Source organism: Physeter macrocephalus, chromosome 8 (assembly GCF_002837175.3).
Source record: "Physeter macrocephalus isolate SW-GA chromosome 8, ASM283717v5, whole genome shotgun sequence".
NCBI lineage: Eukaryota > Metazoa > Chordata > Mammalia > Artiodactyla > Physeteridae > Physeter > Physeter macrocephalus.
In genome coordinates, this window is record NC_041221.1 from 67,674,925 (window position 1) to 67,690,515 (window position 15,591).

Sequence of the window (15,591 nt, forward strand, 5' to 3'; positions counted from 1 at the left end):
ATCTTTACTATCATTACTCTGAATTCTTTTTCAGGTAGACTGCGTATTTCCTCTTCATTTGTTAGGTCTGGTGGGTTTTTATCTTGCTCCTTCATCTGCTGTATGTTTTTCTGTCTTCTCATTTTGCTTATCTTACTTTGTTTGGGGTCTCCTTTTTGCAGGCTGCAGGTTCGTAGTTACAGTTGTTTTTAGTGGCTGTCCCCAGTGGCTAAGGTTGGTTCAGTGGGTTGAGTAGGTTTCCTGGCTGGGGGGACTCGTGCCTCTGTTCTGGTGGTTGAGGCTGGATCTTGTCTTTCTGGTGGGCAGGTCCACGTCTGGTGGTGTGTTTGGGGATGTTGGTAGCCTTATTATGATTTTCGGTAGCCTCTCTGCTAACGGATGGGGCTGTAGTCCTGTCTTGCTCTTTGTTGGGCATAGGGTGTCCAGCACTGTTCGTTTCTGGCCCTTGAGTGAAGCTGGGTCTTGGTGTTGAGATGGAGATCTCTGGGAGATTTTCGCCGTTTGATATTGCATGGACCTGGGAGGTCTCTTGTGGACCAGTGTTCTAAGGTTGGTTCTCCCACCTCAGAGACACAGCCCTGATGCCTAGCTGGAGTGCCAAGAGCCTTTAATCCACATGGCTCAAAATAAAAGGGAGAAAAAATAGAAAGGAAAGAAAGGAAGGAAGGAAGGGAGGAAGGAAGGGAGGAAGAAAGGGAGGAAGAAAGGAAGGAAGGGAGGAAGGAAGGGAGGAAAGAAGGGAGGAAGGAATGAAGGAGGGAAGAAAGGAAGGAAGAAAGGAAGAAAGAAAGGAAGAAAAGAAAGAAAGGAAGAAGACGAAATAAAGTAGGATAAAATATAGTTATTAAAATAAAAAATAATTATTAAGAAGAAATATTTCTATAAAAAAAAAAAGGGTCGGTCTAACCCTAGGACAAATGGTGAAAGCAAAGCTATACAGACAAAATCTCACAGGGCAGCACACACATACACACTCACAAAAAGAATAAAAGGGGAAAATAATAGTATACCTTGCTCCCAAAGTCCACCTCCTCAACTTGGGATATTTCGCTGTCTATTCAGGTTTTCCACAGATGCAGGGCACTTAAAGTTGATTGTGGAGTTTTAATCTGCTGCTTCTGAGGCTGCTGGGAGAGACCTCCCCCTCTCCTCTTTGTTAGCACAGCTCCTGGGGTTCAGCTTTGGACTTGGCCCCGCCTCTGCGTGTAGGTCGTCCGAGGGCGTCTGCCCTTCTCTCAGACAGGCCGGGGTCAAAGGAGCAGCTGATTTGGGGGCTCTGGCACAGGCTGGGGGGGAGGGAAGGGCACGGATGCGGGGCGAGCCTGTGGCGGCAGAGGCCGGCGTGACGCTGCACTGGCCCGAGGCGCGCCGCGCGTTCCCCTGGGGAAGCTGTCCCTGGATCCCAGGACCCTGGCAGTGGCGGGCTGCACAGGCTCCCGGAAGGGGCGGTGTAGAGAGTGACCTGTGCTCGCACACAGGCCTCCTGGTGGCGGCAGCAGCAACCCTAGCGTCCCACACCTGTCTCTGCTGTCCGCGCCGACAGCCGCGGCTTGCGCCCGTTTCTGGAGCTTCTTTACGCGGTGTGCTTAATCCCCTCTCCTCGCACCCCAGGAAGCAAAGAGACAAGAAAAAGTCTCCTGTCTCTTTGGCAGCTCCACACCCGTTTCTGGAGCTCCTTTACAGGGTGCGCTTAATCCCCTCTCCTCTTGCACCAGGAAGCAAAGAGGCAAGAAAAAGTCTCTTGTTTCGTCCGTAGCTCCGCGCCCGTTTCTGGAGCTCCTTTAAGCGGCGTGCTTAAACCCCTCTCCTCGTGCACCAGGAAGCAAAGAGGGAAGAAAAGGTCTCTTGCCTCTTCCGCAGCTCCAGACTTCAACTGGACTCCCTCCCGGCTAGCCGTGGTGCACTAACCCCTTCAGGCTGTTTTCACTCTGCCAACTCCAGACCTTTCCCTGGGATCCCACTGAAGCCCGAGGCTCAGCTCCCAGCCCTCGCCCGCCCCGGAGGGTGAGCACACAAGCCTCTCGGGCTGGTGAGTGCCGGTCGGCACCGATCCTCTGTGTGGGAATCTCTCCACTTTGCCCTCCGCACCCTGTTGCTGCACTCTCCTCCGCGGCTCTGGAGCTTCCCCCTTTGCCACCCGCAGTCTCCACCCGCGAAGGGGCTTCTAGTGTGTGGGAATCTTTCCTCCTTCACGGCTCCCTCCCACTGGTGCAGGTCCCGTCCCTATTCTTTGTCTCTGTTTATTCTTTTTTCTTTCGCCCTACCCAGGTACGTGGGGAGGTTCTTGCCTTTTGGGAGGTCTGAGGTCTTCTGCCAGCGTTCGTTGGGTGTTCTGTAGGATAAGTTCCACGTGTAGATGTATTTCTGATGCATCTGTGAGGAGGAAGGTGATCTCCGCATCTTACTCTTCTGCCATCTTCTCGCCTCCCCACCTCTTACAGAATTTTTCTGTAATTGATATCTAGTCTCATAGCATTGTGGTCAGAAAAGATACTTGATAAGATTTCAATTTTCTTAAATTTACCAGGGCTTGATTTGTGACCCAACATATAATCTGTCCTTGAGAATATTCCATGAGCGCTTGAGAAGAATGTGTTTTCTGTTGTTTTTGGATGGAATGTCCTTTAAATATCAATTAAGTCCATCTTCTTTAATGTATCATTTAAAACTTGTGTTTCCTTATTTATTTTCATTTTGGATGATCTGTCCATTGGTGAAAGTGGGGTGTTAACATCCCCTACTATGATTGTCTTACTGTCGATTTCCCCTTATATGGCTGTTAGTATTTGCCTTATGTATTGAGGTGCTCCCATGTTGGGTGCATAAATATTTACAATTGTTATATTTTTTTCTTGGATTGATTCCTTGATCATTATGTAGTATCCTTCTTTGTTTGTTGTAATAGTCTTTGTTTTAAAATCTATTTTGTCTGATGCGAGATTTGCTACTACACCTTTCTTCTGGTTTCCATTTGCATGGAATAGGTTTTTCCATCCCCTCACTTTCAGTCCGTATGTGTCCATAAGTCTGAAGTGGGTTTCTTGTAGACAGCATATATACGGGTCTTGTTTTTGTATCCATTCAGCCAGTCTTTGTCCTTTGGTTGGAGCATTTAATCCATTTACATTTAAAGTAATTATCGATATGTATGTTCCTATTACTATTTTCTTAATTGTTTTGGGTTTATTATTGTAGGTCTTTTCCTTCTCTTGTGTTTCCTGCCTGGAGAAATTCCTGTAGCATTAATTGTAAAGCTGATTTGGTGGTGCTGAATTCTCTTAGCTTTTGCTTGTTTGTAAAGCTTTTAATTTCTCCATCAAATCTCATTGAGATCCTGCTGGGTAGAGTAATCTTGGTTTTAGGTGTTTCTCCTTCATCACTTTAAATATGTCCTGCCACTTCCTCTGACTTTGACACTTTCTGCTGAAATATTAGCTGTTAACCTTATGAGGATTCCCTTATGTGTTATTTGTTGTTTTTCCCTTGCTGCTTTTAATATTTTTTCTTTGTATTTAATATTTGATAGTTTGATTAATATGTGTCCTGGCTTGTTTCTCCTTGGATTTATCCTGTATGGGACTCTCTGTGTTTCCTGGACTTGATTAACTATTTCCTTTCCCATATTAGGGAAGTTTTCAACTATAATCTCTTCAAATTTTTTCTCAGTCCTTTTCTTTTTCTCTTCATCTTCTGGGACCCCTATAATTCTAATGTTGGTGCATTTAATGTTGTCCCAGAGGTCTCTGAGACTGTCCTCAATTCTTTTCATTCTTTTTTCTTTATGCTGCTCTGCAGTAGTTATTTCGACTATTTTATCTTCCAAGTCACCTATCCGTTCCTCTGCCTCAGTTATTCTGCTATTGATCCCTTCTAGAGAATTTTTAATTTCATTTATTGTGTTGTTCATCACTGTTTGTTTGCTTTTAGTTCTTCTAGGTCCTTGTTAAACGTTACTTGTATTTTATCCATTCTGTTTCCAAGATTTTAGATCATCTTTAGTATTATTCTGAATTCTTTTACAGGTAGACTGCCTATTTCCTCTTCATTTGTTAGGTCTGGTTGGTTTTTGCCTTGCTCCTTCATCAGCTGTGTGTTTCTCTGTCTTCTCGTTTTGCTTAACTTACTGTGTTTGGTGTCTCCTTTTCGCAGCCTGCAGGTTCATTGTTTCTGGTGATTTGGGTTTGTGCCCCCAGTGGCTAAGGTTGGTTCAGTGGGTTGTGTAGGCTTCCTGGTGGAGGGGACAAGTGCCTGTTTTCTGGTGGATGAGGCTGGATCATTTCTTTCTGGTGGGCAGGTCCACATCTGGTGGTGTGTTTTGGGGTGTCTGTAGCCTTATTATGATTTTAGGCAGCCTCTGTACTAATGGATGGGGTTGTGTTCGTGTCTTGCTAGTTGTTTGGCATAGGGTGTCCTGCACTGTAGCTTGCTGGTCGTTGAGTGGAGCTGGGTCTTGGTGTTGAGATGGAGATCTCTGGGAGATTTTTGCCATTTGATATTACGTGGAGCTGGGAGTTCTCTTGTGGACCAGTGTCCTGAAGTTGGCTCTCCCACCTCAGTGGCACTGCCATGACGCCTGCCTGGAGCACCAAGAAGAGCCTGTCCTCCACACGGCTCAGAATAAAAGGGAGAAAAGAAAGGAAGGAAGGAAGGAAGGAAGGAGGTAAAATAAAATAAAATAAAGTTATTAAAATAAGAAAAAATATTAAGGGATAAAATATTTTTTAAGTAATTAAAAAAAAAAAACCGGAGAGACAGAACCCTAGGACAAATGGTAAAAGCAAAGCTATACAGACAGAATCACACACAGAAGCATACACATACACACTCATAAAAAGAGGAAAAGGGTAAAATATATATATGTTGTTGCTCCCAAAGTAAAATAAAATAAAGTTATTAAAATAAGAAAAAATATTAAGGGATAAAATATTTTTTAAGTAATTAAAAAAAAAAAACGGAGAGACAGAACCCTAGGACAAATGGTAAAAGCAAAGCTATACAGACAGAATCACACACAGAAGCATACACATACACACTCATAAAAAGAGGAAAAGGGTAAAATATATATATGTTGTTGCTCCCAAAGTCCACCTCCTCAAATTGGGATGATTCGTTGTCTATTCAGGTATTCCACAGATGCAGGGTACATCAAGTTGATTGTGGATATGTAATCCGCTCCTCCTGAGGCTACTGGGAGAAATTTCCCTTTCTCTTCTTTGTTCGCACAGCTCCAGGGGTTCAGCTTTGGATTTGGACCCGCCTCTGCATGTAGGTCGCCTGAAGGCATCTCCTCTTCGCTCAGACAGGATGGGGTTAAAGGAGTAGCTGATTTGTGGGCTCTGGCTCACTCAGGCCGGGGGGAGGTAGGAGTACAGATGTGGGGCGAGCCTGAGGTGGCAGAGGCTGGCGTGACGTTGTACCAGCCTTAGGCACACCATGCATTCTCCCGGGGAAGTTGTCCCTGGATCACGGGACCGTGGCAGTGGCGGGCTTCACAGGCTCCCGAGAGGTGTGGATAGTGACCTGTGTTTGCACACAGGCTTCTTGGTGGCCGCAGCAGCAGCCTTAGCGTCTCATGCCCTTCTCTGGGGTCCTTGCTGGTAGCCGTGGCTCGTGCCCGTCTCTGGAGCTCCTTTAAGCGGCGTTCTTAATCCCCTCTCCTCATGCACCATGAAACAAAGAGGAAAGAAAGAAAAAATGTCGTCTCTTCGGCAGCTCCAGACTTTTTCCTGGACTCCCTCCCGGCTAGCTTTGGTGCACTAGCCCCCTTCAGGCTGTGTTCATGCAGCCAACCCCAGTCCTCTCCGTGGAATCCGACCGAAGCCCGAGCCTCAGCTCCGAGCCCCGAGTGCCGGTGAGCACTGATCCTCTGTGTGGGAATCTCTCCGCTTTGCCCTCCGCACCCCTGTGGCTGCGCTCTTCTCTCTGGCTCCGAAGCTTCCCCCTCACCCCCTGTCTCCTCCAGTGAAGGGGCTTCCTAGTGTGTGGGAACCTTTCCTCCTTCACAGCTCCCTCCCACTAGTGCTGGTCCCATCCCTATTCAATTGTCTCTGTTTTTTCTTTATTTTTTGCCCTACCCAGGTGCTTGGGGAGTTCCTTTCCTTTTGGGAGGTCTGAGGTCTTCTGCCAGCGTTCAGTAGGTGTTCTGTAGGAGTTGTTCCACATGTAGATGTATTTCTGATGTATTTGTGGGGAGGAAGGTGATCTCTGCATCTTACTCTTCTGCCATCTTGAAGCTCCTCCCCTCACATTTTGTGTTTTTGATGTCATATTTTATATCCTCATGTTTATCCCTTCACTGTTTATTGTAGTTATAGTTGCTTTTATAATTTTTCGTGTTTTTATCTTCATACTAGCTTATTTAAGTGGTTGATCCACAGCCTTTACTATATTTTTGCATTTACTAGTCAGATTTTTTTCCTTTTCTATAGACTCTTACTTCTCATTTTCTCCTTTTATTTTCTTCTTACATAATACTCTTTAAACATATCTTTTAGGGTAGATTTAGTATTGATGAACTTTTAATTTTTGTTTGTCTGAAAAGTCCTTTATCTCTTCTTAAATTCAAAATGGTAATCTTGCTTGGTAGAATATCCCTAGGTTGCAGGTTTTTCTTTTTCAGCACTTTGAATATATCATGCCACTTCCTTCTGATGTGTAAAATTTCTTCAGAAAAATTAACCTATAGCTTTCTGTGGATTTCATTTATATGACTGTTTTTCTGTTGTTGCCTTTATAATTTTCTCTTTAATTTTCAATTTTATCCTTTTAAATATATCTTGCTTTGAGAGCCTCTGCACTTCTTGTACCTTGATATCTGTTTCCATCTTCAGGTTGGGGAAGTTTTCAGCTAAAATTTCGTCAAATGCTTTTTTGACCCCCTTCTCTTTCTTCTCCTCTGGGACCCATATAATGCTAACATTGGTATGCTTGATACTGTTGCATAAGTCTCTTAAACTATTCTCATTTTAAATTTGTTTTTCATTTTGCTGTTCTGATTTGGTGAATTCCATTATTTTATCTTCCAGATCACTTATTTTTTCTTTGTTTCACCTAGTCTGCTATTTGTTCCTTCTAGTGTGGTTTTCACTCCAGTTATTGTATTCTTCAGTTCTGACTGATTCTTTTTTACGTTTTCTATTTCCTTGTTAAAATAGTCACAGTGTTTATCCTTTCTTTTCCCTAATGCAGTTAACATTATTATTACTAATGCTTTGAACTCTCTATCTGGTAAATTATTTATTTGTTTCATTAGTTGTTTTTTTCAGGGGTTTTCTCTTGTTCTTTCATTTGAAACAAATTCCTCTGTCTTCTCATTTTGCTTAACTGTCTCTTTCTCTATGAAATTTGGTGAAACAGTTTCCTATTCCAGTCTTGAAGGGGTGTCCGTGTGTGGGAGCTTCCCTGCACAATCTGTTTGTGCCCAGTGGCTTTGGTGGGAGAGCTGGATCTGACATGAACACAGGTCACATCTTCTCCCAGGGCGAGCTGGCAGCTATCACCTTAGTAGGAGGTTCGGCTGGAGATGCAGGAGCTAGAGCCAGAGCCAGGTGTGAGCAGAAGCCCTGAGAGTCAGGTCTGAGCTGGTTCTGTTCCCTTTAAGTGTGTGCTCTCCTCCCTCCCGGCTCTGGGACCCTTGGCCCAGAGGGGAGCAGTGCTAAAGCTAGAGGGGTGGAGTGGGCACTCAGTGTAGGTTGGGCCATGGGTTGTGCCGGTCCCAGCCCTATTCAGTGTTTTCTAGTGTAGTTAATGCACTGCCTCCCTGAATGCCAGTAAACGTCACCCTCTCCTGGTTCAGTTGCTGTTCCAAGTTGAGCCAGCTCCATTACTCACAACTACACTCTCCTCTCTGTTGTTGCATCCCTTGCCCTAGTCAAGCTGTGCCATGGATCAAGAGAGGCTGGGATGGGCCCTCTGTGTGGGTCAGGCCGTGGGCTGTTGTGGTGCCAGCACCAGAGTTCCAGACCACTCCCCATGTGCTGCCTTGGCAAGTGCCAGTCATGGCTACCTTTACTGTGTTCAGATGCCATGCTGGGTCTGGGCTGGCTCTGACCCTCACAACTGCACACTTTCCTTGGTTGCTCCAGCCTTTACCCTAGTGTGGACTGTGCCATGGAGCAAGCAGGGACAGAGCAGGTGCTCAGCTCAGTCTGGGGCATGTGCCAGGGTGGGTGTGGGTAACTGGCCAGAGTTCTGGGCAGTTTCAATTTGCTTCCTCTACCTTGTTTCAAGAGTAAGCAAGTGTGTGATCACTCTTTGAGAATGGAGCCCAGGTTTCTTACAACCCTCCTGTGAGTCCCACTGGTTTTCAAACCAGCTAAAGGGATTTATCTTCCTGGAGTCAGACCCCGAGGCTGGTGTGCCCAATATGGGCTTGAACCCCTCACTCTCCAAGGAAGATCTCTGATCCCATGTAATCTAGCTCCTCTTTTGTGTTCCCTCCCAGAGGTGCAGGACCTGACCTGACCACTTCTTTTCCCTTCCTACCCAGTTCTGTGTGGATCTTTCTTACAGCCATGTTTGTACGAGAGTCTTTCTGCCAGTCTTCAGTTGTTTTCAGTAAGAATTGCTCCACATGTAGATGTATTTTTGATTTGTTTGTGGTGGAGGTGAGCTCCTTGTCCTCCAACTCTGCCATCCTGATGTCCCCTCAGATTTAAATTTTCTAATGCTTTAGCACAGTTCTCTGTACACAGTAGATGATCAGGAATTTTTTTTAAACAAGAGGGTTTTTAAAATTTTAGAGTAGTTTTAAGTTTATAGAAAAGTTGTGAAGGTAGTATAGAGTTTCCATATGTCCCACACTGTTTTCCCTATTATTTATATTTTATGTTAGAATTTTACATTTGTCACAATTAATGAATCAATATTGATAAATTACTATTATTTAACCTTCATACTTTAATCAGATTTCCTTAGTTTTTACCTAATATTCTTTTTCTGTTCCAGGATACCATCCAGGGTATCATATTTCATTATATTTAGTTGCCATGTGTCATTAGGCTCCTCTTGGCTTTGACAGTTTCTCAGACTTTCCCTGTTTTTGATGACCTTGACATCTTTGAGGTTACCTAGTTAGGTATGTTGTAGAATGTCCCTCAGTTAAGGTTGTTTGATCCTTTTCTCATTATTAGACTGGGGTTATGAGTTGTGTCATGGGTCCCCAAGTCTTACCCCCATGTTTGATGATTTACTAAGAGGACTCAGCCTATAGTTGTAGTCACAACTATGTTTTATTTCAGTGTAAGGATACAAACCACAAAGGGAAAACGTGCATGAGGCAAAGTCTAGAAGAAACCAAGTGCAAACTTTGAAGAGTCCTCTCCCCATTGAGTTATATAGAATGAACTTAATTCTTCCATCAACTAGTTATAACAACATGTGTGCAATGTTATGTACCAGGGAAGCTTATTATAGACTCAGTGTCCAGGGTTTTTATTGGGGGTTGGTCGTGTAGACATCTTCTGCCTGGCACATACAAAATTCCAGGCTCCAGAAAGAAAGCAGATGTTCAACATAAAGCATATTGTTTGTGCAAATATTTTAGGCACAGTGAGCCATTGTTATCAATTAGGATGATAGGAGCTCTCCAGAAATTCAGGTTCTCAGATGCCTGCCAAGGACCAGCCTTTTAAGAACTGATAGACCTCTACATTAACTCTTTTCTGTACATTGGTTTTTGGGAGGAGGACCACAGAATTGAAATGCCATTTTCATCACATTACACATCATTTCAAGGATATATACTATCAACATGACTTATTACTACTAATGTTAACTCAGGAATGTTTTGAAACAGGGAAAAATAATAATTATCATATATATTCCTTATGTACTAGTTTCCTATTATTGCTACCACAAATTACCACAAACATAGTAATTTAAAACGATATTGTTTCATCATCTTATTTTTCTAGAGGTTCACAATCTGAAAATGGGTGTTGTAGGGCTAAAAATCAAGGTGTTGGCAGGGCTGCATTCTTTCTGGAGGCTCTAAGGTAGAATCTGTTCCTTACTTTTTCCACCTTCTAAGGTCTGTCCACATTCCTTGGCTTGTGGTCTCCTTCCATTAATGACATCACTGTAACATCTGCTTTCTTTGTCACATTTTTTCTTTGACCTATTTAAGGGCCCTTGTGATTATATTAGGCCCACCTAGATAATCCAGAATAATCTTCCCATTTTAAGTTGCTTAACTTAATCACAACTGTCAAGTCCCTTTGACATATAAGGTAACATAAATTCCATGGATTAGAACATGGACATCTTTGGGGAGGCATTAATCTGCCTACCACATCTTACTATATGCTGGGTGGTTTTCTGATTTATTTACTTCATTTAATCCTACACCATTTTATGAGGTAAGTTCTATTATGGTCACCATTTTATGGATGGAGAAACTGAGGATCAGAGAGGTTAAATAGCTATACTAGTCTCACAAACCTAGTATGTGGCAAATCTAGATCCCAAAGTTTATGCTCTTAATCATAATATCGTGGCCTCTCAAGAAAGGATTTTTTTCTCACATATTTTATCATTCTTTGATGATTAACAAAACATTTTATTATTGTTGTATACCTTTATTCTTCATTCATTCTCTTCTTCATTTGACTAATGCCCTTGGATAGCTTACTCTTTGCCAGAAACTATGCTAAGTATTGAGGATACAACAATGAATGAAATGTGATCCCTCCCTTCAGGGACCTTTGAGTGAATGGGGAAGACATCTGTGAACATCAGTGATCCGTTTCTTATGTTTTTGCAGAAATGCCATATCATAGTGAATTTTGGCCAACAGTTTACTTAATCTAAGATTTCTTTGGCCAAGACCTTGAGATGCAACTGAGAATCCCAGAGCAGTCACAGATAAGCTTGATTGGGAGAGGGTAGCAAAATTGTGCAGAAGTGGGAAGATTGATAACAGAGAAAAAAGGAGAAATGGTCAGCTGATGAAGAATTTTGATGTAGTAGTCAGAAACTTATATTTGATTCTGAGGATGCTATGTAGCTGCTGGAGAGTACAGTGTAGATCCACGCTAAGTCCACAGTAGTAGCTCAGTAAATGGTTGCTGAGGGGATGAATTGAACATATGAATGATGTATCCATTGCTTCAGACCTGGAAAATGCTTTAAGTGTGGAGGTTAACAGTGGTTCCTAACCTTGGATGCAAGTTGGAATCCTCTCAGGAGGTTTTAAAAATGGCAGTGCCTTCTCTATCAGATTATGTCTTGGTTGGTCTAGACTGGGCATCATTATGTACGTTTGTGTATATTAGAAGTATATATATATATTTTCAAGTAATTCCAATGTAGCCAGGGTTGAGAACTATTGGAAAGAAGAGCTGTCAACAAAAAGGAATTAACAGTTGTTTAGAAGTGATTTGATACAGTCCTTGACAAAGCATTTATTAACAAGAGCAAAGAGAATTTATTCTGATGGATGTTCCAGAGGAAGGGCAACTGGCTAGAATTAGGCTGAGATGAAGAACCATACTGGAGAAAACAAGATATTTTGATCTTATACTTTGTAGCACCTCATATAGCTACTTATATGTAGTAAAACACAGTATAAATACTTATGTCCAAGTAACATTTAGTATATCCAGGTAGCTTTTCTTAGCCTGGTATTAAAAGAATGAGAATTTTGGTTAGGAGCAAGGGAGAGGGAGGGAATTATTTGTAAAAGTTATGGTAATGATAGCAGCAGTTAACATTTATTGAGCTTTTCTGTATGCTAGTTTAGGTACAGTACAAGATGCTTTATTTGTATCACCTGATTTCCATGAGCTATTAGGTTGTGGATTATAGGGAATCGCTAAGGGGGCAGGCTTTGGAAAGCTAGGGAGGAGCATGAAGACACTGGCTTCTTCAGGCACTAGGGGGAAAAGGCAGTTGGAAAGTAGAAGAGCGAATATGCATTCTTTCCTTACCCAAATTTCATGTAACGCCAACTTTGTGTAAGGAAGGGAGAAAACATTATTATCATCAGTAAGCTAGTCCCAAAGTGACATGTACAGAAAATTGGAGCTAATCACATAGGACTGAGCTTAGTCTAGCTGTGTTTGATGAGTAGAACCAGGCTCTGCCTTCAGCTCTAGTGTGCAATGGGAAGACTGTGCCTGGTTTACATTCTAAACCTTCGCATTTCATTTCATTTACATCAACCAAGGTATTCACTGCCCACCTGTTGATCTCCCTCCTTGCTCCATTTCTACATTTACACATTTTAAAAATCATAGACAGCTGCTGGCAATGGCTCCTTGTCCTGTTCAGACCTCCTTAAAACTTGTCAGATGCTGAGATGTAAGTCTCACCTAATCTTCTCACAGATGGGAACCTCACAATATCAGCTTCCATGTGCCCAGAAACAGGGGAAGTAGCTGGAATACTCTCCCTGGCTCTGCATGACTAATTGTAATTGCTATCACTTGGGTTTCTTTTACAAAGTAATATTTTGAAGTTAATTTTTCATTTTAGAAGCAATATAACAGTGTTAGAGAAAGTGTAGAAAACTGAAAGATACATTTACAAATCAATCGAGCAGTTACCTGAGGTGGGTGGCAGATATGATCTGGGGGACTATAAGGGAAATCCAACTCTCTTAGTTATGTTTTACTTCTTAAGCTGGGTGGTATCATCGCAGGTGTTTTCTTCTGTTTTCTTCTGTTTTGTCTGTCTTTAATATTTTATAATGCATTGAAAAATCAATTATAAATCATACTCCTCTAATAATGCCATACCCTTTTTATTCTCCATGTTTGCTGCAAAATCTTAGCTTATTCACCTTTGTTCTCCTTGTAAAGCTAGAGGCTCCAACAGATAATATAGGCATTTCCAGGTCTGAAGCAATGGATACATCATTCATATGATCAATTCATCCCCTCAGCAACCATTTTCTTTTACCTAAGAGGCTAACTTTTTATAATGCTGTTATAACACTCTATTAGAATAAAATTGAATATTTAATAATCCATGAGAAAAACTTTCCACTAAAAAATAATTATATATCTATGTTGTACTAGGATATGCTATTCAGCTCTAAAATTCTGTGCTTTTATGACCCTCGCTGGAATATTACTTGTATACGTGACATGGGTCATCTTGTTTTCCAACACCAGAGGGCGCCAAATTTCCTCTTGCAGCAAAATGATCAAAATTATTTCTTTCCATCAAAGAATTTCACATACTGGGGTAGAACATGGAATGGTACATTTTTAGTCTCTGGACAGATTTAAAAAGTAAGAGAATTTGTGCTTTGTGATAAAGAGTTTACAAATCATGCTAAGGCTTTCTCTTGTTGCCATCAGCTAGGAATCTGTCAGTGCTTTAATATAGCTGCTTTTCAGGGGTATACTATGTTTGTTAGAGGGAATAAAACAGCTACTCGGGAATAATGCTGGCATAAATTATTTTGAAGGAGCTATAGATAATCCATCTCTTCTGGCTTTAAGTTTCAGGTGGCATGTGCAGTTTTTTGGAAATAGCCATGACCCCTAAGTTCAGGATAAAATCAATGGCAAGGGTTGTGCTACGGTATGGAGTACGGTCCTGGAAGAGGGGAGTAAAATTATGTGAGACAGTAAATCGCAGTGAACCATACACACCTTGATGTTTAATAGAGTTTTGTTAACTTTCATTTGATAAGACATTCTTCTCCCATTCTTGAATAAAAGAATGTTTGAAACAAGGCCACACGAGCCAATGCTTCTTTTTACTAATTGTACTTTTTATGTTCAGTTTAACATTTAAAGATATTTTTATAGTGAATGTGTATGTTAAATTATTTCTAGTCATTAGACCTTTTTTTCCCCCTTTTATCTCCAGCCACAACAATTGATTATCTATTTTGATTTTCTAATCACCAGCAAATACAAATGAGCACCTTCTATAAAGCAGCAGCATAATCCTGTAGGGAAAATACCAAGCAGGTATTTTAAGGAAATCAAGGTGCTAGCTTCCTCTATGTACTTAGGTAGTATGTTATAAATTACCATATATTTAGTCACTTAATACAACAGAAATATATTATGGTTCTGGATATCAGAAGTGTGAAATGGGTCTCACTGGGCTAAAATCAAGTTGTTGTCAGGGCTGCATTCCTTTCTGGAGGCGCTAGGGGAAAATTTACTTTCTTGCCTTTTATAGCTTCTAGAGTCTGTCTTCTTTGGTTGGTTCATGGCCACCTTCCATCTTCAAAGTCAGCAATGGCTAGTCAACTCTTTCTTATATGCCATCTCTCTGATTCTGACTCTTCTGTCTTCCTTCATCCGGTTTAACAACCCTTGTGGATAGATCCCTGAACAATGATGGTGGAGGAGAATGACGTGCTCTCACTCCCTCTTGTGAGAACACCACAATCACAACTAGCTGCTGGACAGTCATCGACAGGAAGACACTGGAACTCACCAAAAAAGGTACCCCACATCCAAAGACAAAGGAGAAGCCACAATGAGATGGTAGGAGGGGTGCAATCAGAGTAAAATCAAATCCCATAACTGCTGGGTGGGTGACTCACAGGCTGGAAAACATTTATACCACAGAAGTCCACCCACTGTAATGAAGGTTCAGAGCCCCACGTCAGACTTCCCAACCTGGGGGTCCGGCAACAGAAGGAGGAATTCCTAGAGAATCAGAATTTGAAGGCTAGTGGGATTTGATTGCAGGACTTTGACAGGACTGGGGAAACAGTGACTCCACTCTTGGAGGGCAAACACAAAGTAGTGTGCACATCAGGACCCAGGGGAAGGAGCAGTGACCCCAGGGGAGACTGAACCAGACCTACCTGCCAGTGTTGGAGGGTCTCCTGCAGAGGCAGGGGGTGGCTGTGGCTCACCGTGGGGACAAGGACACTGGCAGTAGAAGTTCTGGGAAGTACTCCTTGGTGTGAGCCCTCCCAGAGTCTTCCATTAACCCCACCAAAGAGCCCAGGTAGGCTCCAGTGTTGGGTTGCATCAGGCCAAACATCCAACAGGGAGGGAACCCAGCCCCACCCATCAGCAGTCAAGCAGATTAAAGTTTTACTGAGCTCTGCCCACCAGAGCAACAGCCAGCTCTACCCACCACTAGCCCATCCCATCAGGAAACTTGCACAAGCTTCTTAGATAGCCTCATCCACTAGAGGGCAGACAGCAGAAGCAAGAAGAACTACAACCCTGAAGCCTGTGGAACAAAAACCACATTCACAGAGAGATAGACAAGGTGGAAAGGCAGAGGGCTATGTACCAGATGAAGGAACAAGATAAAACCCCAGAAAAACAACTAAATGAAGTGGAGATAGGCAGCCTTCCAGAAAAAGAATTCAGAATAATGATAGTGAAGGTGATCCAGGACATTGGAAAAAGAATGGAAGCAAAGATCTAGAAGATGCAAGAAATGTTTAACAAAAGACCTAGAAAAATTAAAGAACAAACAAACAGGGATGAACAATACAATAACTGAAATGAAAACTACACTAGAAGGAATCAATAGCAGAATAACTGAGGCAGAAGAACGGATAAGTGACCTGGAAGACAGAATGGTGGAATTCACTGCTGTGGAACAGAATAAAGAAAAAAGAATGAAAAGAAATGAAGACAGCCTAAGAGACCTCTGGGA

General features: G+C 42.4%; 1 protein-coding gene across 11 annotated transcripts in view; it reads left to right on the plus strand.

The window, feature by feature from the left end:
- RNF180 (ring finger protein 180) overlaps positions 1 to 15,591 on the plus strand; it is a 302,861-nt gene that overhangs the window by 71,145 nt on the left and 216,125 nt on the right. For 2 of the 11 annotated variants that reach the window (XR_008618065.1, XR_008618064.1), the window contains exon 6: positions 14,290 to 14,411. The exons of 8 other annotated variants lie outside the window; for them this stretch is intronic. Coding sequence is in view for 1 of the 3 variants with exons in the window: in XM_055086585.1 (XP_054942560.1) it covers positions 14,290 to 14,304 (15 nt within the window). In the remaining 2 variants the exon portion in view is untranslated. Of the gene's footprint in view, positions 1 to 14,289; positions 15,583 to 15,591 lie in introns of those variants that run through there. One more of the 11 variants, XM_055086585.1, reaches the window with a different exon arrangement.